Source organism: Piliocolobus tephrosceles, chromosome 21, assembly GCF_002776525.5.
Source record: "Piliocolobus tephrosceles isolate RC106 chromosome 21, ASM277652v3, whole genome shotgun sequence".
In the NCBI taxonomy this organism is placed as follows: Eukaryota; Metazoa; Chordata; class Mammalia; order Primates; family Cercopithecidae; genus Piliocolobus; species Piliocolobus tephrosceles.
The window spans coordinates 43,872,681-43,896,978 of record NC_045454.1 but is presented as its reverse complement, the minus strand read 5'-3'; the positions used below and the strand labels follow the sequence as shown (position 1 = coordinate 43,896,978).

General features: G+C 48.0%; 1 protein-coding gene across 1 annotated transcript in view; it reads right to left on the bottom strand.

The window, feature by feature from the left end:
• Nucleotides 1-24,298, bottom strand: part of MUC16 (mucin 16, cell surface associated) — a 136,188-nt gene that overhangs the window by 95,909 nt on the left and 15,981 nt on the right. The window contains 4 exon segments of the mRNA XM_031934726.1: nt 2,478-2,650; nt 6,614-6,681; nt 6,762-6,830; nt 7,858-24,296. Coding sequence (XP_031790586.1) covers nt 2,478-2,650; nt 6,614-6,681; nt 6,762-6,830; nt 7,858-24,296 — 16,749 coding nt within the window.

The following is a 24,298-nucleotide window of genomic DNA, read 5'->3' as shown; positions in this document are numbered from 1 at the left end:
AAAAAAAAAAAAAAAAAAAAAAAGAAAGAAAAAAAAATAGGACATTGAATCCTTTGGGCAGGATTAGTGAGGCATAACACATATAAGAAGTTCTGTAAATATTAGCTTTTACAGTAAATATTAGCTTTTATTGTAGGTGTTCTTGTTGGTGATGTTGCTAAGAGCATTGTTCCAGAAGCCTAGAGAGGCTGCAGGACTTTCCCAGGGCCACACGGTGAGCAGCACCAGGACTTGGGATTCACCAAAACACACACTGTTAACAGCTACTTTTAAGTCACTCTCAATGACTTGTAATGAAATACAAGGCAGGTTGTCATCCAGGTATAAAGAAAATGTCTAAGGTGGTATAGTGAGGACAGAGTTAATCAAACTTTAGCTCAAATTGTTGTATTAGAAGCTCCTTGATAGGCTTTTCCATCCTGAGATGTGTGGGCTTACTCATGCTGGGTCTGCAGCGATGCTTAGAAGTTAGGGTGGTGGCCAGGTGCAGTGGCTCATGCCTGTAATCCCAGCATTATGGGAAGCCAAGGCGGGTGGATCACCTGAGGTCAGGAGTTCGAGACCAGCCTGACCAACATGGTGAAACCCTGTCTCTACTAAAAATACAAAAATTAGCCTGGCGTGTGCCTGCAATCCCAGCTACTAGAGAGGCTGAGGCAGGAGAATTGCTTGAACCCAGGAGGCGGAGGTTTCAGTGAGCCAAGATCACACCACTGTACTCCAGCCTGGGCGACAGAGTGAGACTCTGTCTAAATAAATAAATAAATAAATAAATAAATAAATAAATAAATAGGAGAAGAAGTTAGGGTGGCTAGATTTTAGAGTCAATTTGGGGTTTGAGTCCCAATTCTACTACTTAGCTATCAAAACTTGGGCAAGGCCGGGCGCGGTGGCTCAAGCCTGTAATCCCAGCACTTTGGTAGGCCAAGACGGGCGGATCACGAGGTCAGGAGATCAAGACCATCCTGGCTAACCCGGTGAAACCCCGTTTCTACTAAAAAAATACAAAAAACTAGCCGGGTGAGGTGGCGGGCGCCTGTAGTCCCAGCTACTCGGGAGGCTGAGGCAGGAGAATGGCGTAAACCGGGGAGGCGGAGCTCGCAGTGAGCTGAGATCCAGCCACTGCACTCCAGCCTGGGGGACAGAGCGAAAAATAAAATAACAGGGCTGGGCGCGGTGGCTCAAGCCTGTAATCCCAGCACTTTGGGAGGCCGAGACGGGCGGATCACGAGGTCAGGAGATCATCCTGGCTAATACAGTGAAACCCTGTCTCTACTTAAAAATACAAAAAACTAGCCGGGCGACGAGGCGGGCGCCTGTAGTCCCAGCTACTGCGGAGGCTAAGGCAGGAGAATGACGTAAACCCGGGAGGCGGAGCTTGCAGTGAGCTGAGATCCGGCCACTGCACTCCAGCCTGGGTGGCAGAGCAAGACTCCGTCTCAAAAATAAATAAATAAATAAATAAATAAATAAATAAATAAATAAATTTTAAAAAATAAAATAAAATAACTTGGGCAAACAGATTCCCTGCCCTGAGCCTTGTTTGTTTCTCTGGTATGTATATTTTACAGCCTGCTAAGACTTTGGGTAAGGTTAGTAAAACATAATATACACATGAAGTTCAGTATCACAGGAATCCCTCAATAAATATTAACCTTAATCATAGGTGTTCCTGTTGGTATTGTTGCCAACAGCATTGTTGCAAAGGGCTTTATTGCTAAACACATTACTCAGAGTTTTTTGGTTTGTTTTGCGAGTGGAGTGTATAGTTCCGGCTGACCTTTGGAGAAAGTAAAGGGCCACCAGCTGCTATAAAGAAGAGAAAGATGAAGGTGAGTGACTGCATTGGGAACCTGTTGCCTGTTGGGGAAGAATTATGTCCAATCACTACAATGAGCCTGGCTTTTCCCTTCCTTCCTTGATTCTGCATGCTCTCAGTGGGCCTCTGAACGGTCATGGGGATGAGAAGGCTGTGGAGGGAATCTTTATTTCCAGTTGAAAGAAGCTTCTTCTGTTTTGAGACGGAGTCCTGCTCTGTCGCCAGGCTGGAGTGCAGTGGCGTGATCTTGGCTCACCACAACCTCTGCCTCCCAGGTTCAAGCAGTTTTGCTGCCTCAGCCTACCAAATAGCTGGGATTACAGGCACACGCCACCACACCCAGCTAAATTTTGTATTTTTAGTAGACACGGAGTTTCACCATATTGGCCAGGCTGGTCTTGATCTCTTGACCTTGTGATCTGCCCACGTCAGCATCTCAAAGTGCTGACGTGAACCAGCGTGAGCCACCATGCCCAACTGAAAGCTTCTTTTGAAGTGTGTTGAGTGGAGAGAAAACAGACCCCCCTGGAAATTCTAGGTTGGCCCAGAAATGTGAACATAGGTAGAGGACTTGTACTACAGGGAGACCCATTTGGGGAGCAAGAGGAGCCTCCCCAACTGTAGCCCAAGCTACTCACCATTGTCAATAGCTACTCACCATTGACATAGAGCCTGTTCCTGTCCAGAGTGTAGGGTCCCAGCAGGGTGACGCCGTGAGTCAACTGGCTCAGCTCCCAGTACAGCTGCTCTCTGTCCAGCTCATAGCTGGTGGGATCTGAGCGGTAGGTGCAGATGGCATCCACTCTGGTGCTTGCCCCATCCTTTTCAGCCCTAGGGAGGGACATGGGGATACAGACATACAGAGATACTTGACAGCTGATACTCTCAACAACTCCTTTCTCCAGTGGTGCCCCTTGGTAGTTTTTGTTGCTGTTGTTGTTATTTAGTTTTTCTTTCATAATCATGAACTTAACTCTGCAATCCAGCTAGATGTGGAAGAATATAAGGAAAATATGAAACCCAAAAAACAGCAGTGAGGGCACAGAGATTACAGGATAGTGTGAGCAAATGGGGTGGAGGGTGCTCCTAAGCTACGGAACGAATGGTCTGGCGGTGAAGATAACACACAAGTCAAATTGATTAGTCATCACAGTCCGAAATGGTGATCTTCTTGCTTGTCTTGACTTTTCTTTTCTTTTTTTTTTCTTTTTTTGAGACAGAGTTTCACTCTTGTCGCCCAGGCTGGAGTGCAATGACACAATCTTGGTTCACTGCAACCTCCGCCTCGTGGGTTCAAGCGATTCTCCTGCCTCAGCCTCCAGAGTGACTGGGATTACAGGTGCCTACCACTGTGCCTGGCTAACTTTTGTATTTTTAGTAGAGACAGGGTTTTGCCATGTTGGCCAGGCTGGTCTTGAACCCCTGACTTCAGGCGATTGGCCTACCTCAGCCTCCCAAAGTGCTAGAATTCCAGGCATGAGCCACCATGCCTGGCCTTAACTGTACATTTTAAAATAACTAAAAAAGTGCCAGGCGCAGTGGCTCACACCTGTAATCCCAGCACTTTGGGAGGCTGAGGCAGGTGCATCACTTATGTTGAGGAGTTTGAGACCAGCCTGGCCAAAATGGTGAAACCCCGTCTCTACTAAAAATACAAAAATTAGCCAGGTGTGGTGGTGGGCGCTTATAGTCCCAGCTACTCAGGAGGCTGAGGTGAGGTGGGAGAATCACTTGAACCCAGAAGGCAGAGGTTGCGGTGAGCCGAGGTCACGCCACTGCACCCCAGCCTGAGTGACAGAGCGAGATTCCATCTCAAAAATTAAAATTAAAATTTAAAAAATTACTGAAAAAAAAATCCAATACTTAATAGCACAGCAGGGTGACTATAGGCAATAATAATTTAATTGTGTATTTTAAAATAACTAAAAAAGTATAACTGGATTGTTTGTAACACAAAGAATAAATGCTTGACGGGATGAATGTCCCACTCTCTATGAAGTGGTGGTCACACGTTGCATGCCTGCGTCAAAACATCTCATGTACCCCATAAATACCCACCTACTGTGTACCCACAAAAATTAAAAATTAAAAAACAAAATATTATTAGTTTCAAATAGCTAGAAGGAGGATATTGAATGGTCCCAACACAAAGAAGTGATCAATGTTTGAGATAATAGATGTGTTAATTACCTTGATCTGATCACTATATACCACAGGTATTAAGACTATAAATATGTATAATCAATATATGCCAATTAAAGAGTAAAATAAAAGGTAAATCTAAGCAACATTAAAAGAAAAAGATTTTCAAACAACGCCCCTTTTTTTAATGGGTTTTTTTTTTTTTGGTGAAGGGGGGTGGAATATGGCTATTATACCTAAAAATATGTTCTTTATGTTAACATGTAGATTTGTTATTTTTAGTGAATGAATGAATACATATTTGTACTATTTCTTAGTTTTAGTTTTTTTTTTTTTTTTTTTTTTTTGAGCAAGGTCAGGCTCTGTTGCCCAGGCTAGAGTGCAGTGGTGCAATCTTGGCTCACTTTAACCTCTGCCTCCAGGCTCAAGCCATCCTCCCACCTCAGCCTCCCAAGTAGCTGGGATCACAGGCAGACGCCACCACACCCAGCTAAGTTTTGTATTTTTTGTAGAGACTGAGTCTCACTTTCTTGTCTGGGCTGGTCGCAAACTCCTGAGCTCAAGCCATCTGCCTGCCTCGGCCTCCCAAAGTGCTGGGATTACAGGTGTGAGCCACTGTGCCTGGGCTAGTTTTAATTTTGAATACAGTAAATATTGTTATACAAGCCCAAAGGCTCTTTGGAGTTCTGAATACTTTTTTATTTTTATTTTTCAGACAGAGTATCACTCTGTCCCCCAGGCTGGAGTGCGGTGGTGCGATCTCAGCTCACTGTAACATCCACCCCTCCAGGTTCATGCGATTTTTGTGCCTCAGCCTCCCGAGTAGCTGGGATTACAGGCATGCGCCACCACGCCCAGCTAATTTTTGTATTTTTAGTGGAGACGGGGTTTTGCCATGTGGACCAGGCTGATCTCGAACTCTTGACTTCGGGTTATCCACCTGCCTCAGCCTCCCAAAATGCTGGGATTACAGGCGTGAGCCACCATGCCCGGCTATGAGTACTTTTTAAGAATGCAAAAGGAGGAGAGAATGGGATAATGCTGGCCAAAGGGTACAAAGTTTAAACTATAAGGTGAATAAGCTCTGGAGATCTAATGTATAGCATCATTACGAAGGTTAACAATGCTGTGTTATATACTTGAAATTAGCAGAGAGGATTGATCTTAAATTAAATCTTCTTGACACACACACACGCGCGCACAAATGGTAACTCTGGAGAGGTGCTGGATATGCAAATTAGCTGCATTCTGGTGACCACTTCACCAGGTTCACACATCTCAAGACATTTAGTTGTACACCTTACATATACACAATATTTACATGTCACTGATATGTCAACAAAGTGGAATGTAAAAGGTTGTTGAACCCAGTGAGCTTGAGAACTGCTGGCGTCAAGGTTACAAGTAAGGATTCTAGAACCAGAACCCCTGAGCTTACAGCCAGGCTCCTTTTAAGCAAGGAACTTGATTATTTTGAGCTTCAGTTTTCTCATCCACAAGATGGGATAAAAATAATGTGGTTGTGAGGATAAAATAAATGAAAACACATAAACTACTTAGATTGCTGGTGGCATGTCGTAAGAACAATGTTATGACATTCCCCGATCCTATGGAGAGATGGGGGCAGGTGGGGTCAGGGGAGCTCAGCTGAGGACAGTTTTGATTTCTTTTCATGGGGCTGTGTGAGTAGAAGACCCACCCCTCTGGCGGGGGATCTGAGTTGACTGAATGGAGGACCTCACAGAGAGGCTGCAGGGTCATGAGGTGTAAGGAAAGGGTACTGAATCCGCTGAGCTCAGAGAATACTGAGGGGACACAAGCAGAGAGGAAAAGACAGGTCATTAAAACCTAGATCACGTGTTGATGGGTGCAGCAAACCACTATGGCACATGTATACCTATGTAACAAACCAGCACGTTCTGCACATGTATTGCAGAACTTAAAGTAAAATTAAAAAAAAAAAAAGATAATGGATTTTTCCCTTTGATTCAGTAAGACTGACTTTGGGAAAGTCCCTATCTCTTTCCAAGGAACAAACTGCAGAGCTGTGGTGTCCAGAATTTGACCCTAATGTGGTAGAGGTGGGCTGGGGCCAGGAAGCTGTCAGGGATTCTGGGGATACCTTTGGCAAACATGCTATACCAATTGCTGCTATGCGTCCTAATTAAATAGGCATTCACAATAGTCCAGGCACTGTGCTGAGTGATTAAGAGTAAGAGACTGTCGGGAGGCTGGGGCAGGAGAATCGCTTGAACCTGGGAGGCGGAGGTTGCTGTGAGCTAAGATCATGCCACTGTACTCCAGCCTGGGTGACAGAGTGAGACTCCATTTCAAAACAAAAGACAGAGAAAAGAGCAAGAGACTGTTACTATCACCAATAGAATAAGAGATTGTTATTATCACCAAGAGTAAGAGAATGTTATCATCACCATTTTATAAATAATATGATTGAGGAACAGAGAGGCTGTGCGTCTTGCCCAGGGTCACACAGCTAGCAAATTGTAGAGCCGGCGTTCAAACCGAGGCACTTTGGGTCTATTATGCTATACTGCCTCTCAGCAAAAGCCCAAGTCTCTGTGGCTGCTGGGGGTGTGGGAGTCAAAGAAAGGGCTGAATCGGGGTTGCTGTAGGTGCCGTGAAGGGGGGTCTCACCTGAGCGAGGTCAGCCTGCAGCCAGCATAGAGGGAACCAATACTGCTGTTCTGGAACAAGGGCTCGAGCTGGGAAGGAATGAGAGAGAGATGAGGAGGAGGCAGGGCCGAGACATTGGAGGAGTGGGCATTGGCTAGGGGGCTCTCACCAGCTGCTGCAGGGCCCTCTCGGTGGCATTGAATATTTCAGAACCCAGGTGCCCCATGTCCTTCGTGTACTGCAGGTTGGTGATGGTGAAGTTGACAGTCAAAGGCATCAACAAAGGCATGCCAGCTGCAGAAAGGGAGGGTAAGAAGAGACCGGTCCTAAGTCAGACCCTGGGCAGTGGGGCGTGGGAGGAAAGGCTCCGAGGACACATTTTAACTCCAGCATCCAGCTGGGGTCCAGCCTGGGCCATCCTACTTGAAATATCTTATGTAGCAGTCACTGTCTGAGACCTTCCTATGTGGGGTGACCAGTGATTCCAGTTTGCTCAGGGCTGTACGGGCTGAGACGGCCAGGCGCTGTGGCTCATGCCTGCAATCCCAGCACTTTGGGAGGCCAAGGGTGGATCACGAGGTCAAGAGATAGAGACCATCCTGGCCAACATGATGAAAGCCCATCTCTACTGAAAATACAAAAATTAGCTGGGTGTGGTGGCACACGCCTTGTAGTCCCAGCTACTCGGGAGGCTGAGGCAGGAGAATCCCTTGAACCAGGGAGGCAGAGGTTGCAGTGAGCCAAGATTGAGCCACTGCACTCCAGCTTGGCGACAGAGTGGGATTTCATCTCAAAAAAAGAAAAAAGAAAAGAAAAGAAAAGAAAAGTGAGACAGGGCCAGGTGCAGTGACTCATGCCTGTGATCCCAGCACTTTGAGTGGCCGAGGAGGGTGGATCACCTGAGGTCAGGAGTTCGAGAGCAGCCTGCTCAACATAGTGAAACCCTGTTTCTACTAAAAATACAAAAAATTAGCCAGGCATGGTGCTATGCACCTGTAGTCCCAGCTACTTAGGATCCAATACAGGAGAATTGCTTGAACCCAGGAGACAGAGGTTCAGAGGTTACAGTGAGCCAAGATTGCACCACTGCACTAGGGAGAATGGGGAATGGGAAATTATTCCTTCAGTCCTGTTTGGGGTGACAAAAAAAAAGTTTTGAAAATAGATAGTGGTGAGTGTTGCACAACAACGTGAATGTATTAGTACTGCTGAATTGTACATTTTAAATGTTTAGAATGGAAAATTTTATAGTATTTATATTTTACCACAATAAAAAGGTTATTCTTACTTGTTCTTGAGGTCACACTCTCAGAGACCAAGGTGGACATCCCAGGTGTGGTCAGAGGAGCAAAGGAGCTTCCAGCCAGTGTATTGAAGGTGGTTGTGGTCTTGGCCACAGTGGGACTGGAACCTGTGGCAGCTAAATTAGTGGTTTCAACCACTGTATTTCTCAAGATAGTGGTTGGACTCACTCCTTCTCTATGACTGGTTTTAGGTGGTGTTGGCGTCTCTGATGGTATCAAGGTCATAGTGGTGCCTGTGGCAGTCCTGGAAAATTCTGGGGGTCCAACGGAAGTTACAGATGGTGAGGTTTTTGTGTTCCAGGAGGTCACAGTTTGGGGCTTACCCGTTGTTATAGAGGCACTGGGAGGCCCAGAGACAGCAGGGGAAACAGTCAGAGTTAGAGTACCTGTGCTGGTCTCTACTGAAGAGCTGGTGGCTAGTGAGCCTGTAGTCTCTAATAAACCAAGGGAAAGAGTTGAAGTTGGAATCATTGTGCTAGTTTCTGTCCCTGGATGGGTGGAAAGTGAGGCTGTTTTTGCAGAAACACCAGGTGAAGCAGTTGGATTTAGATCAACTCTGCCAGTTCCAGTTACAAGTAGGGTGAAGACAGAGGACGTTGTCTGAGTTGAGAGAGCTGTGCTAGTCTCTGCGCCAGGTCTAATGGAGAGTGAGGCTGTGGTCCTTGATACTTGAGGAAACACAGTTGAAGCAGGAAACGTTGTACTTGTCTCTGTGCTGGGATGGGTGATCAATAAGGCTGTGGTCTCTGGCATACCAGGAGAATGAGTCAAAGTTGGAATAGTTGTACTAGTTGCTGCCCCAGAACTAGTGATCTGTGAAGTCACCATCTCTGGTGCACCAGGTGAGACTGTTGTCAGCACAGCTGAACTGGCTTCTGTCCCAGGACTGGTGGCCATTAAAGGTGTGGCATCTGGTCTACTATGGGAAAAACTGGGGGTTGTTCTGGAAACAGGTGTGCTGATCTGTGCAGGATGAGTGACCCAGGAAGCTGTTGTACCTGGCTCACTAGAGGGAACAGTCCGAATTGGAACAGTGAAGCCAGTCTGTGTCCCAGGATGGGCAGCCAATGAGGCTGTGGTCTCTGGTTCACCAAGAGAAGAAGTCAAAGTTGGAATAGCTGTACTAGTGTCTGTTGCAGAACTAGTGACCCGTGAGGTCACTGCCCCTGGTATACTGGATGGGATGGTTGTAATTGGAACAGCTGACCTGGCGTCTACTCCAGGACTGGTGACCACTGAGGGTGTACTGTCCGATTCCCCATGGGAAAAGTTGGAAATTGTCCTAGAAACCTTTGTGCTGGTCTCTGCAGGATGAGTGAGCCATGTGACTGTAGTCGCTGGTTCATATGGGGTCTCACTCAATGTCGGGAAGGTTGTACTGGTGTCTGTCCCAGAACTAGGGACCAGTGAGGTCACCAGATCTGACGTATCAGGTGAGATAGTTGTCTTCACCAGGCCTGGGAGGATAAGTGAAGTCACAGGAAGAGGAGAGGAGGGGCTACTCTCTAGTAATGTGGAGGACACAGGAGAAAGTGAGGTTGTGAGAGGTAATGATGCCAGAGCAGTGGAAAATCCAGTTGTTTCCACAAAGCGAGGGCTCGTCCATGACAGATTTTCAGGACTCCTGCTCATAAGATTGGTCATCTCTGAGTGTGAAAGTCCTTGAGACACAGTTGAGTGGGTCCCTGACAAAAAGGTCATTGAGGTGTCCAAGGGAAGGGTAACCTGGGATGTAGCCAGAGAAGAACCTGTTTGGGTGGTGATGGTTATTTCTGCAGATTCTGTCATGATGGGGGAGGTAGAGAGCCTGGTGACTACTTCATCGGAGATGTCTGGTGACATTGTGGACTGAGCAGGGCCAGGAATGGATGTTCTGCTAGAGGACATAACTTCTGTCCTGGAGACCTCAGGAGTGGCACCAGAGGGCATCTTGTAAAGGACAGTGCTTGTCTCTGTGGATGAGGTTATGTCCTGGGAGGTTCTGGTCTCCCTCAGTCCAGAGGTCAGAGATGACATTGACTCTATCTCAATCCTTGTAATGCCAGAGGAGCCAGGCATTGCTGTGGAAACAATGTTGTCTCTTATAGAGGAAGAGGTGACCACTGGAGATGTCACTTTGGTTGGCTCTGAGAAGCCTGGGGAGGAGGAATAGAGTTCCTCTCTAGCACTGGTGGTTTCCGCATGGGATGCTGCTGTGTTTTCAGAAACCTCAATTGCCTCTGTCTCCATAGTGGCTTTAGAAGTGGCCAGACTCCCATCTGAGGTGATATTCAAACTGGGAGGTGAAGTGGTCTCAGGTTCTAAGCTTGCATCCAACATGTCTGTGGTCTTCATCATGACAGAGGTGAAAAGAGAAGTGACAGGGACAGGAGAAGAGTGGCTACTCCCAGATGGTGTGGAATAAAGTGGCAAAGGTGAGGTTACTGCAGATAAAGACACCAGGGAAGATGGAGAGCTGTTTTTTTCCACAGATGGGAGGCTTGGCCATGACACATCCTCAGGACCTCTGCTCATAGGAGTTGTCACCACTGACTGCGGAAATCTCTGAGTTGCAGCTGAGTGAGTTCCTGGCCAGGAGGCTGTGCTTGATGTGCCCAAGGTAAAGGTACCCTGTGAGGTAGCCCCAGAAGGACCTGTTTTGGGGGTGATGGCCATTTCTGTTGATTCTTTCCTGGTGAGGGGAGTAGAAACTCTAGTGATGGTTTCCGTGGAGGTGTCTGGTGACATTGTAGATTGAGCAAGGCCTGGGATGGATGTTCTGCTAGAGGAGATGGCTTCTGTCCTGGAGACCTCAGGAGTAGCACCAGTGGGCACACTAGAAAGGACAGTGTTTGTTTCCGTGGCAGAGATGGTCTCTTCAGAGGTGCTGGTCTCCATCAACCCAGGAGTCAGTGAAAGTGTTGGCTTTGTCTGAATGCTACTGGTGTCAGAGAAGGCAGGAGGTGATGTGAGAATATTTGTATCTTCTGTGGGGTAGGTGATACCTACTGAAGATGTGGCTTTTGTTGTCACTGAGTCAGCTAAGGCAGAGGAAGGAGATTCGTGTGTATAACCTGAGGTTACCACATTGGTCACCTCCAGTTTCTCTGTATCTGTGGTGACTTCAGTGGTGGCCAGTATTTCAGCTGAGGTGCTGCTCAGATTTGGGGGTGAACTGGTTTCAGGTTCTGAGCTTGTGCCCAACAGCTCTGTGGTCTTCACCAGGCCCGAGGTGAGAAGTGATGTCACAGGAAGAGAAGAGGAGTGGATGCTGTCCAGTAATGTGGAAGAAACAGGAGAAAGTGAGGTCATGGCAGGTGAAGACAGCAAAGAAGAGGCAGAGCTGGTTTCTTCCACAGAGGGATGGCTTGGCCATGGCACATCTCCAGGAGTTCTACTCATAAGAGTGGTCGTCTCTGAGTGTGAAAATCCTTGAGATGCAGTTGAGTGGGTCCCTGACATAAAAGTTGTTGTTGAGGTGTTCAAGGTAAGCGTACCCTGTGATGTAGCCCCAGGAGAACCCGTTTGGGCGGTAATGGTCATTTCTGTAGATTCTGTCTTGATGGGGGAGGTAGAGAGCCTAGTGATCACTTCAGTGGAGACGTCTGGTGACATTGTGGACTGATCAGGGCTAGGTCTTCTGCTAGAGGACATGACTTGTGTCCTGGAGTACTCAATCGTGGCACTAGTGAGTGCCTTGTAAGGAAGAGTGCTTGGCTCTGTGGCTGAGTGGATCCCCTGGGAGGTCCTGGTCTCCCTTGGTGTAGGGGTCAGGATGGATGTTGACTCCATCTCAGTTCTTGTTATCTCAGAGGAAGCAGGTATGGTTGTAGAAACAATGTCTTTTATCGTGGAAGAGGTGACCACTGGAGATGTCACTTTGGATGGCTCTGGGAAGCCTGGGTAAGAGGAATAGAATTCTTGTCTAGCTCTGGTGGTGCCCACCTGGGTCACAGCTGTGTTTTCAGAAACCTGAATTGCCTCTGTGTCCATAGTGGCTTTAGAAGTGGCCAGACTCTCATCTGAGGTGATATTCATAGTGGGAGGTGAAGTGGTCACAGGTTCCAAGCTTGTGTCCAACATGTCGGTGGTCTTCATCACGACAGGGGTGAAAAGAGAAGTCACCTGGAGAGGAAAGGAGTTGCTACTCCCAGATGTTGTGGAATAAAGCAGCGAAGGTGAGGTTACTGCAGATAAAGACACCAGGGAAGATGGAAGGCTAGTTTTTTCCACTGATGGGGGGCTTGACCCTGACACATCCTCAGGACCTCTGCTCATAGGAGTGGTCATCACTGAGTGTGGAGATCTGTGAGTTGCAGCTGAGTGAGTTCCTGGCCAGGAGGCTCTGCTTGAAGTGTCCAAGGTAAAGGTACCTTGTGAGGATGCCCCAGAATGACCTGTTTTGGGGGTGATGGTCATTTCTGCTGATTCTGTCATGGTGAGGGGAGTAGAAATTCTAGTGATGGTTTCTGCGAAGATGTCTGGTGACATTGTGGATTCAGCAGGACCTGGGGTGGATGTTCTGCTTGAGGAGATGGCTTCTGTTCTGGAGACCTCAGTAGTAGCACCAGTGGGCATTCCAGAAAGAGAAGCACTTCTTTCTGTTGCTGAGCTGATCTCTTGAGAGGTACTGATCTCCCTTAATTCAGAGGTCAGGGAGGAAGTTGGCTTTGTCATCATAGTTTCTGGGAAGGCAGGAGTTGATGTGGAAACACTTGTATTCCCCAGAGTGGAGGTGGTAGCCATTGGAGATGTGGCTTTTGTTGTCACTAAGTCAGCCAAAACAGAGGAAGGGGATAGATGTTTATAAACCGAAGTCCCTACATTGATCACTGGTGTGTTTGAGGAGGGATGAATTTTCTCTTCATCTTTGGTGACTTCAGAGGTGTCTAATATTTCATCTGAGGTGCTGCTCAAATTTGGAGGTGGACTGGTTTCAGGTTCTGAGCTTGTGCCCAACATGTCTGTGGTCTTCACCGGGCCAGGGGTGAGAAGTACAGTCATAGGGTGAGGAGAGGAGGGGATGCTCTCTGGTAATGTAGAGGAAAAAGAAGGCGAGATCATGGCAGGTGAAGACAGTGGGGAAGAAACAGAGCTGGCTTCTTCCACAGAGGGAAGGCTTGGCCATGACACATCTCCAGGAGTTCTACTCTTGAGAGTGGTCATCTCTGAGTGTGAAAATCCTGGAGATGCAGTTGAGTGGGTCCCTGACCAAAAAGTTGTTGTTGAGGTGTCCGAGGTGAGGGCACCCTGTGATGTAGCCCCAGGAGAACCTGTCTGAATAGTGATGGCACTTTCTGCTGATTCTGTCATAATGGGGGAGGTAGAGAGCCTGGTGATCGCTTCAGTGGAGATGTCTGGTGACATGGTGGACTGATCAGGCCCTGACATGGATGTCCCCCTAGAGGAGATCACTTCCGTCCTGGAGACCTCAGTGGTTGCACCACTGGGCACTTCCGAAAGGACAGTGCTTCTCTCTGTGGCTGAGCTGATCCTCTCAGAGCTGCTGGTCTCCCTCAATCCAGAAGTCAGGGAGGATGTTGGTTCTATCTGAATTCTGCTGGTCTCAAAGAAGTCAGAAGTGGATATGGAAACACTCGTTTTCCCCATGGTGTAGGTGGTACCCATAGAAGATGTGGCTTTGGGTATCTCTGAGTAAGCTAGGACAGAAGATTGTGATTCATGTCCAGAACTGGAGGTCCCTATGTTGGTCACTGCTGTGTGTGTGGAAGGATGCACGGCTTCTGTATCTACAGTGTCTTCCAAAGTGGTTAGTCTCTCATAGGAGGTGCTGCTCAAATTTGAAGTGGAGCTGGTTTCAGGTTCTCTGCTTATGCCCATCCTGTCTGTGGTTATCACCAGGTCAGGGGTGAGAAAAGAAGTCACAGGAAGAGAAGGGGAAGTGAAATCCTCTGCTAATGTAGAGGAAACAGGAGAAGGTGAGGTCATGGCAGGTAGAGACAGCAGGGAAGAGGCAGAGCTGGTTTCTTCCACAGAGGATTGACTAGGCCATAACACATTGCCAGGGCCTCTGCTCACAAGAATGGTCATGTCTGAGTGTGAAAATCTCTGAGTCGCAGTCAAGTGGGTTTCTACCCAGTTGGGTGTTGTTGACATGTCCACAGTAAGAGTACCCTCTGGTGCAGACCCAGGAGAATCTGTTTGTGTCTTGATCATCATTTCTGCTGATTCTGTCATCATGCGGGAGGTAGGGAGTCTGGTGATGGTTTCTGTGGAGGTCTCTGGTGACACTGTGAGCTGAGCAAGGCCTGAGACGGATGTTCTGCTAGAGGAGGTGACTTCTGTCCTGGAGACCTCAGCAGTGGCATCAGTAGGCACTCCAGAAAGGGCAGTGCTCATCTCTGTGGCTGAGCTGGTCCCCCCAGGGCTGCTGGTCTTTCTCACTCCAAGGGTCAGGGAGGATGTTGGTTCTGTCTGAATTTTGCTAGTCCCAAAAAAGCCAGGAGTTGATGTGGAGACCCTTGTATCCTCCATGGTGGAGGTAATAACCATTGGAGATGTGACGTTGGATGCCTTTGAGTCAGCTAGGACAGAGGAAGGGGATTCATGTCCAGAACTGGAGGTACCCACATCGGTCACTGCTCTGTTCGAAGAAGAATGAATTTTCTCCATATCTGTGGTGACTTCAGAGGTGGCCAGTATTTCAACTGAGGTGCTGCTCAAATTTGCAGGTGAGTTGGTTACAGGTTCCGAGCTTTTGTGCAACGTATCTGTAGTTTTTGCCAGGGCAGACGTGAGGAGTGATGTCACAGGAAGAGGAGAGGAAGAGATGCTGTCTGTTAATGTGGAGGAAACAGGAGAAGGTGAAGTTGTGGCTGGTGAAGACATCAGAGAAGAGGAAGAGCTAGTTTTTTCCAGAATGGGAGGGCTCATCCGTGATACATCCTCAGGACCCCTCTTCATAAGGGTGCTCATCTGTGAGTGTGAAAATCCTTGAGATACAGTTGAGCGTGTCATTGTCAAAGAGGTTGTGCTTGAAGTGTCCAAAGTACTGGTGCCTTGTGTTGCGGCCCCTAAAGGACTTGTGTGGGTGTTCATGGTTATTTCTGTTGATTCTGTCATGACAGGAGATGTAGAGAACCAACTGGTGGTTCCTGTGGAGATGTCTGGTGATATTGTAGATGGAGCGGGACCTGGGATGGAGGTGATGTCTTTCTTGGAGATCTCAGTAGTAGCACCAGTGGACACTTCAGAAAGGATGATGCTCATCTTGGTGCCTGAGCTGGTCCCTTCAGAGCCACTGGACTCCCTCAATCCAGGGGTCAGGGAGGAAGTTGGCCTTGTCTGAATCCTCCTAGTCTCAAGGATGGCAGGAGTTGATGTGAGAACACTTGTATTCCCCATGGTGGAGGTGGTACCCATTGGAGATGAGGCTTTGGATGTCTCTGAGTCAGCTAGGAAAGAGGATTGTGATTTATATCCAGAGCTGGTGGTTGCCACATTGGCCCCTCCTGTGTTTGTGGAAGGATGCACAGCTTCTGTATGTGCAGTGTCTTTGTAAGTGGTCAGTCTCTCACGGGAGGTGCTGCTCAAACTTGAAGATGAACTGGTTCCAGGTTCTGTGCTTATACCCAAGTTATCTGTGGTCATCACCGGGCCAGAGGTGAGAAGTGAAGTCACAGGAAGGGGAGAGTGGGAGATATATGCTGGGAATGTGGTGGAAACAGGATGAGGTGAGGTCACGGCAGGTAAAGACAGCGGGGAAGATGGAGGGCTGGTTTCTTTCACAAAGGGAGGACTAGGCCATGACACACCTCCAGGACCTCTGCCCATGGAAGTGGTTATTTCTGGGTGTGGAAATCCCTGAGTTACTGTAGAGTGGGTTTCTTCCCAAGAGGATGTGGTTGCTGTGTCCAAATTAAGGGTACTTTCTGATGTAGACCCCGGAGGATCTGTTTGGGTTGTGATGGTGATTTTGGCAGATTCTGTCATGACAGAGGAGGCAGAAATCCTGGTGATGGTTTCTGTGGAGATGTTTTGTGACATTGTGGACTGCTCAGGGCCTGAGATGGATGTTCTGCTAAAGGAGATGGCTTCTGTCCTGGAGACCTCAGTAGTAGCACCAGTGGACACTTCAGAAGGAACCGTGTTTTTCTCTGTGGCTGAGCTGGTCTCTTCAGAGGTGCTGGTCTCCCTCAATCTGGTGGTCAGTGAGGAAGCTGGATCTGTCTGAATTTTCCTAGTGTCAGATAAGGCAGGAGTTAATGTGGAAACACTTATATCCTCCGTGATGGAGATGATACCCACTGGTGATGTGGCTTTGGTTTTCTCTGAGTCAGGTAGGACAGAGGAAGGGGATTCATGTCCAGAACTGGAAGTTCCCACTTTGGTTACTGCTGTGTTTGAGAAAGGATGAATTTTCTCTGTATCTGTAGTGACTTCAGAGGTGGCCAGTATTTCAACTGAGGTGCTGCTCAAACTTGGAGGTGAACTGATTTCAGGTTCTGCGCTTGTGTCCAATACCTCTGTGGTCTTCACTTGGCCTGCTATGAGAAGCGAAGTCACAGAAGCAGAAGAGGAGTGGCTACTTGCTGGTAATGTGGAAGAAACAGAAGAAGGTGAGATCATTGCAGGTAAAGATAGCTGGGAAGATGGAGGGCTGGTTTCTTCCACAGGGGGAGAGCTAGGCCATGGCACATCTCCAGAACCTCTACTCACAAGAGTGGTTATCTCTGAGTGTGGCAATCTCTGAGTCATAGTCGAGTGGGTTATTACCAAGGAGGGTGTGGTTGATGTGTCTAATGTAAGGGTACTCCCTGGTGTAGATCCAGGAGGACTTGTTTGGGTCTTGATGGTCATTTCTGATGATTCTGCCATGATGGGGGAGGTAGGGAACTTAATGATTCTTCTTGTGGTGGATATTTCTGGCAACATTGTGGACTCAGCAGGACCAGAGATGGATGTTCTGCTAGAAGAGGTGACTTCTGTCCTGGAGACCTCAGTAGTAGCTCCAGTGGGCACTTCGGAAAGGACAGCACTTGTCTCCATGGCTGAGCTGGTCTCCACAGAACTGCTGGTCTCTCTCAATTTAGGGGTCAGGGAGGAAATGGACTCTTTCTGAATTCTGCTAGTCTCCAAGAAGTGAGGGGTTGATATGGCAACAGTTGTGTCCTCCTGTGTGGAGGTAATAAACATTGGTGATGTGGTTTTGGATGTCTCTGAGTCAGCTAAGGTAGAGGAAGGGGATTCATGTCCAGAGCTGGAGGTCTCCACATTGGACACGGCTGTGTTTGTGGAAGGATGCACAGCTTCTGTATCTGTGGTGTCCTTGCCAGTGGTCAGTCTCTCACCTGAAGTGTGGCTCAGCTTTGGAGGTGAACTGGTTACAAGTTCGGGGCTTGTGCGTAACATGTCTGTGGTCATCACTGGGCCAGAGGTGAGAAGTGAAGTCACAGGAAGAGGAGAGGGGGAGATACTCACTGGTAATGTGGAGGAAACGGTAGGAGGTGAGATTGTGGCAGGTAAAGACAGCAGGGAAGGGAGAGAGGTGGGTTTTTCCACAGAGGGAGAGCTTTGCCATGACATATCTCCAGGACCTCTGCTCATGAGAGTGGTCTGCTCTGGGTGTGGAAATCTCTGAGTCAAAGTTGAATAAGTCTTTGCCTGAGACTTTGTGGTGGATGTGTCCAGGGTAAGGGTATCCTGTGATGTAGACCCAGAAGGACCTGTTTGGGTGGGGATGGTCATTTCTGCTGATTCTGTCATGGTAGGTGAGGCAAAGAGCCTTGTCATTGTTCTTGTGGATATTTCTGGCAACATTGTGAACTGAGAAGGGCCAGGGATGGATGTTCTACCAGAGGAGGTGACTTCTGTCCTGGAGACCTCAGCAGCAGTACCAGTGGGGACTTCTGAAAGAACAATACTTGTGTCAGTGGAAAAGCTGGCATTTTGGGAGATGCTGGTCTCCCTCAGTCCAGGAGTCAAGGAATATGTTGACTCTCTCTTTATTTTTGTAGTCTCAGAGGAAACAGACATTGATGTGGAAATAGTTGTATGCCCCATGGTGGAGGTGGTATCCACTGGGGCTGTAGCCTTGGTTCTTTCTGAGTCAGCTAGGACAGAGGATTGTGACCCATGTCCAGAGCTGGTGGTTTCCACGTTAGTCACTGCTGTGCTTGTGAAAGGATGCATGGCTTCTATAGCTGTGGTGTCTTCATCTGTCGTCAGTATCTCATGTGAGGTACTGCTTGAATTTGGAGGTGAACTGGTTGTAGCTTCTGGGCTTGTGCCTAACATATCTGTGGTCATCACTAGACTAGAGGTGAGTAGTGAGATCATAGGAGAAGGAGTGGCGTGAGTGGTCTTTGGTAATGTTGAGGAACCAGGAGAAGGTGAGGTCATGGCTGGTGAAGGCATCAGGGAAGAGGAGAAGCTGGTTTTCTCTATAGAATGAGGGATTGTCTGTGATAGAATCTCAGGGTCCTTGTTCATGAGAGTGGTCATTTCTGAGTGTGGAAATTCCTGAGTCACCATCGAGCGTGTTCCTGCCCTGGAGGATGTAGTTGGTGTGTCCAAGGTAAATGTACCCTGTGATGTAGATCCAAGAGGAGGGCCTGTTTGAGTGATGATGGTCACATTTGCAGATTCTGTAATGCCAGGGGAAATAGGCAGCCTGGGGATCACTTCAGTGGAGATGTCTGGTGACTTTGTGGAATGATCAGGGCCCGGAATGGATGTTTTTCTAGAAGAGGCAACTTCTGTCCTAGAGGTCTCAGGAGTAGCACCAATGATCACCTTGTGAAGGACAGCACTTTTCTCTGTGGATACGATGGGCTCCTGGGAGGTGCTGGTTTCCTTCAGCTCATGAGCCGGGGAGGATGTTGACTCCGTCTCAATCCTTGTAATCTCAGAGGAGCCAGGCATGGATGTGGAAACAATGGTGTCCCTCATGGTGAAAGAGGTAACCACTGCAGAGGTGACTTTGGGTGGTTCTGAGTAGGCTGGGACAGATGAATAAGATTCCTTTTCAGAAGTGGTGGTCCCCATATCGGTTACTGCTATGTTTGTGGAAAGATACATTTTCTCTGTATCATTAATGTCTTCAGAAGTAGACGGTATCTTTTGTGAGGGGCTGCCCAAATTTGGAGGTAAACTAGTCACAGATGCCAGCATATCTGTGGTCTTCACCGGGCCAGAAGTGGGGAGTGAAGTCAGATGAACAGAAGAATAGGGTCTACCTTCTAGTAACGTAGTAGGTACAGGGGGCAGTGAGGTTATTGCTGGTAAAGACAGAAGGGAAGAGGGAGAACTGGTTTTTTCCACAGAGGGTGGGCTTGTCCCTGATACATCCTCAGGAACTCTACTTATAAGAGTAGACATATCTAATTGTGAAAATCCATGAGTCATAGCTGAGTGGGTCTCTGCCTGTGAGGTTGTGATTGACGTGTCCCAGGTAAGGGTACCCTGTGAGGTAGCCCTACAAGGACCTGTCTGGGTGGCGACGGTCATTTCTTCAGATTTTGTCATGCCAGCAAAGGTAGAGAACACGGTGACAGATCCTGTGGAGGTGTCTGGTGACACTGTGGGCTTTTCAGTGCCTCGGATGGATGTCCTGCTAGAGGAAGTGAGTTCTGTTCTGGAGACCACAGTAGTAGCAGCAGTGAGTGCGCTGTCAAAGACAGTGCTTGTATCTGAGGATGAGCCAAATTTCTGGGAGGCGCTGATCTCCTTCAGTCCAAAGGTCAGGGAGGAAGTTGTCTCAGACTCAATCTTTGTCATCTCAGAGGATCTGGGCATTGATATGGAAACTATTGAGTCCCCCATGGTGGAAGTGATAACTACTGGAGATGTGGTTTTATATGGCTCTGAGTCAGGTGAGACAGTAAAATAGAATTCATGTGGTGAACTGGTGGTCCCCACATTGGTCACTGCTGTGTTTATAGAAGGATGTATTGTGTATGTATCTGTGGTGGCTTCTGAAGTGGCCAAGGTGTTGCTTAAACTTTGAGATGAACGAGTCACAGGTTCTAAGCTTGTGTCCATGTCTGTTATCTTCACTAGTGCAGGGGTGAGTACTGAGGTCACAGAAGCAAGAGAGGAGGTACTGTGCACTTGCAATGTGGAAGTTACAGGAGAAGGTGAGGTTGTCACAAGGAGAGGTGCCTGAGAAGAGAGAGAGTTGGCTTCTTCTACAGAGAAAGGGTTTGTCTTCGACACATCACTGAGATCATTGTTCATGACTGTGGTTGTTTCTGAGTCTACAAAATCCTGAGCTCTGGCTGATGGGGTTCCTGCTGGTATGGTTGATGTGTCCAAGGTCAGTTGGCCAAGAGATGTCACCCCAGGAGGATCTGTTTGTGTGGTGATGGTCTTGTGTGTAAATATTGTCAAGGGAGGCGAGTTAGAATGTCTGCTGCTGGCTTCAGGTGAAATGTCTGGGGACTTTGACTGAGCAGAAGCTGGCATGAATGTAGGATCATAGTAGGGGATTTCTGCTCTGGAGACCTCAGTAGCAGCACCCATGGATACACTGGAGAAAACAATGTTTGACTCTGTAGTTGAGTTCATCACCAGGGCGGTGCCGTTCTCTGTCAGTTCAGGAGTCAGGGGGGATGTTGACTCTCTGTCAATATTTATAGTCTCAGGAGAACCAGGTGTTGATGTGGAAACAATAGCGTCCTTCATCATAGACTCAGTAACATTTGGAAGTGTGTGTCTGGATGGCTGGGAGTGGATTGAGACAGAGGAATGTAGTTCATGCATAGAATTGGTGGTCCTCATATTGGTTTCTGCTGTGTTCTCTGAAAAGTGAATTGTCTCTGTATTTGTGGAGGCTTCAGAAGTGGGCATCTCACCTAAGAAGCTACTTGCACTTGGTAAGGAGCTGGTCACAGGCTCTGAGAGTGCGTCCAACATGTCCGTGGTCTTCCTCCTGCCAGAGGTGAGAAGAGAAGTCACAGGGAGAGGAGAAGCGGGGCTACTTCCTGATAATGTGGAAAAAAGAGGTGAATGTGAGGTTATTGCAGTTAAAGGCACCAGGGAAGGAGAACTGGTTTCTTCCACAGAAGGAGAGCTTCGCCATGACACGCCTTTAGTACCTCTGCTCCTAGTAGTGGTATCCTCTGAGTGTGGGAATCCCTGAGTCACAGTTGAATGAGTCCCTCCCTGGGAAAGTGTGGTTAATGTGTCCAAGGGAAGGGTACCGTGTGATGCAGACCCAGGAGGACTTGCTTGGGTGGTGATCGTCATCTCTGCAGATTTTGTGTTAATAGAGGAGGTGAAGACCCTGGAGATCTCTCCTGTGAAGGTATCAGGTGGCATTGTAGACTTATCATGGTCTGGGGTGGAAATTTTGCTAGAAGAGATGACCTCTGTACTGGAGACCTCAGTAATAGTACCAGTGGGGACTTTGGAAAGTAGAAAACTCATGTCTGTGGAAAAGCTGGACTCCTGAGAGGTACTGGTCTCCCTCAGTCTAGGAGTCAAGAAGTATGTTGGCTCTGTCTTAATGTTTGTAAGCTCTTTGTAAGGAGCAGTGCTTGTCTCTGTGGATGAGGTGATCTCCTGGGAGATGCTGGTCTCCCTCAGTTTAGGAGTCAGGGAGGAAGTTGTCTCAGTCTCAATTCTTGTAGTCTTAGAGGATCTAGGTATTGATCTGGAAATTGTGGTGTCTTCCATGGTGGAGGTGGTGACATTTGGAGATGTGACTTTAGATGGCTCTGGGTCAGCTGAGACAGTAGAATGTGATTCAAATGCTGAACTAGTGGTCCCCACATTGGTCACTGCTGTGTTTATGAAAGAGTGCATTGTCTCTATATCTGTGGTGGCTGCTGAAGTGGTCAATAGGTCATCCAAAGTGTTGCTTATACTTTGAGGTGAGCTGGTCACCGTTTCTAAGCTTGTATCCACCTTGCCTGTGATCTTTACCAGTGAAGAAGTAGGAACTGAGGACACAGACACAGGAGAGGAGGTTCCGTGCCATTGCAACGTGAAAGAAACAGGAGAAGGTAAGGTTGTGACAAGCACAGGTGCCTGAGAAAAGGGAGAGCTGGCTTCCTCATCAAAGAGAGGGCTTGTCTGTGACACATCCTTGGCATCATTGTTCATGGCAGTGGTTATTTTTGAGGGGGCAAACCCCTCAGTCACCACTGATAGAGACCCTGCTGAGGTTTCCAACGTTGATGTGTCTAAGGCAAGTGGAATCTTTGATGTAGCTCCAGAGGACCCTGTCTGGGTGGTGGTCATGTGAGTAGATATTGTCATGGGAGGAGAGTTTGAAAATCTACTGCCGGATACCGAGAAAATACCTGTGAACTTTGTTGACTGAGCAGGAGTTGGTATGAATGTTGCATCAAAAGAGGGGACTTCCACTTTGGAGGCTTCAGTAGCAGTCCCCACAGACACATTGGAGAGGATGATGTTTGACTCTGTAGTTGAGTTCATCTCCTGGAAGGTGCTGTTCTCTTTTTGTTCAGCCGTCAGGGAGGATGTTGGCTCTCCCTCAGTGTCTGTGGTCTCAGAATGAGGTGTTGATGTAGAAGCAAGAGTGTCCCCCATAGCAGAGGCAGGAACCATTGGAGATGTGGCTGTGGATGGTTCTGAGCTGACTGGGAGAGTGGAATGCAGTTCACGTGCTGAACTGGTGGTCCCCATATTGGTCTCTGCTTTGTTTATAGAAAGATGAATTGTCTCTATGTCTGTGGTGGCTTCCAAAGTGGCCAGCATCTCATTTGATGTGTTGTTCAAACTTTGAGGTGAATTGGTCACAGGTTTCATGCTTGTGTTCAACGTATCTGTGGTCTTCACCAGTCCAGAGGTGAGAACTGAAGTCACAGAAACAGGAGAGGATGTACTTCGCCCTCGTAATGTGTAAGTGGCAGGAGGTGAGGTTGTGACCAAGATAGGTGTCAGGGAAGAGGGAGAGCTGGTTTCTGCCACAGAGGGAGGGCTTGTCCATGACACATCCTTGGGACCTTTGCTCATGAGAGTGGTCTTCTCTGATTGCATAAAATCTGGAGTCAAAGCCAATGGAGTCTCTGTCAAGTAAGGCATGCTTGGTGTGTCCAAGAGATATGGACCCTGTATTGTAGCTCCAGTAGGACCTGTCTGGGTGGTGATGGTCACTCCTGAAGATTCTGCCATTATCAGAGAGGTAGAAGGGTTGGTGCTCACATTTGTAAATGTATTGGTAGAAGTTTTGAAGTGATGAGGGCTTGGGATGGATGTTCTGCTAGAGAAAGTGGCTTGTGACTTTGTGACATGAGTAGTAGCATCACCACTAGACACATGGGTAATGACAGTGCTTGTCTCTGTAGCAGAGCTGGCCACCTGGGATGTGCTTCTCTCCTGAAGTCCTGGGTTCACAGAAGACACTGTCTCAATCTTTGTGGTCTCGGAGGAGCCAAACACTGATGTGGAAGCAGTGATGTTCCCCATGATGTGGGAGGTAATCAATGGAGATGTGGCTTTGGATGGCTTTGTATGGACTGGGACAGGAGAATGTTCTGAACTAGTTGCCTCCATAGTGGTCACTGCTGTGTTTGCAGAATGATGAATTGCCTTTGTATCTCTGGAGGCTTCATAAGTGGATAACACCTCACCTGCTGTACTGCTCAAATTGGGAGGTAGACTGGTGCCAGGTTCCAAGCTTATCCTCGACATGTCTGTGGTCTTCCCCAGGCCAGAGGTCTCAGACCAGACAACTGAGGTCACAGGTGGAGTAGAGGAGGGACTGTGTCCTTGTGATGTCAACAAAATATTGGAAGGTGAGGTTGTGGCATGGATAGGTACCAGAGAAGAGGAAGAGCTGGTTTCTTCCACAGAGGGAGGGCTTGGTAGTGATGTATCCTCAGGACCTTTGCTAAAGAGAGTGGTCTTCTCTGAGTATGTAAATCTCTGAGTCATAGCCAGTGGAGTCCCTGTCCAGGAGGCTGTGGCTGATGTATCCAAAGTAGGTGCACTTAGTGATGTAGCGCCAGGGGGACTCGTTTGCATAGTGAGGGTCATTCCTCCAGATTCTGTAGTGGCAGGGAAGTTAGACAGCCTGGTGATGGATTCTGAGGGGCTGTCTGATGACCTCACAGACTGGGCAAGGAATGAGCTGGATATTCTCTTAGAGGAGGTAATTTCTGTTCTAGGCCCCTTGGTGATCACAGTGGAACCTGGGGAAGAGATAATACTTGTTTGTGTGGTTGAGCTGGGGTCCATGTAAGGGCTGAAATCCCTCAGTTCAGTAGTCAAGGAGGAATTAGGCTCTGTTCCAGTCCTTGTAGACTCTGGCCCTGTGGTTGCTGATGCAGAAACTATTGCTTGTTCCCTGGTGGAGGCAGTAACCACTGGAGATGTGAGTTTGGATGATTCTGAGTGAGCTGGGACAGTGGAATGAGAAGCATGTTCGGAACTTGTGACCCATGCTGTTGTCTCTACTGTGTTTGTAGAAGGGTGAATTGCCTCTTTGTCTGTG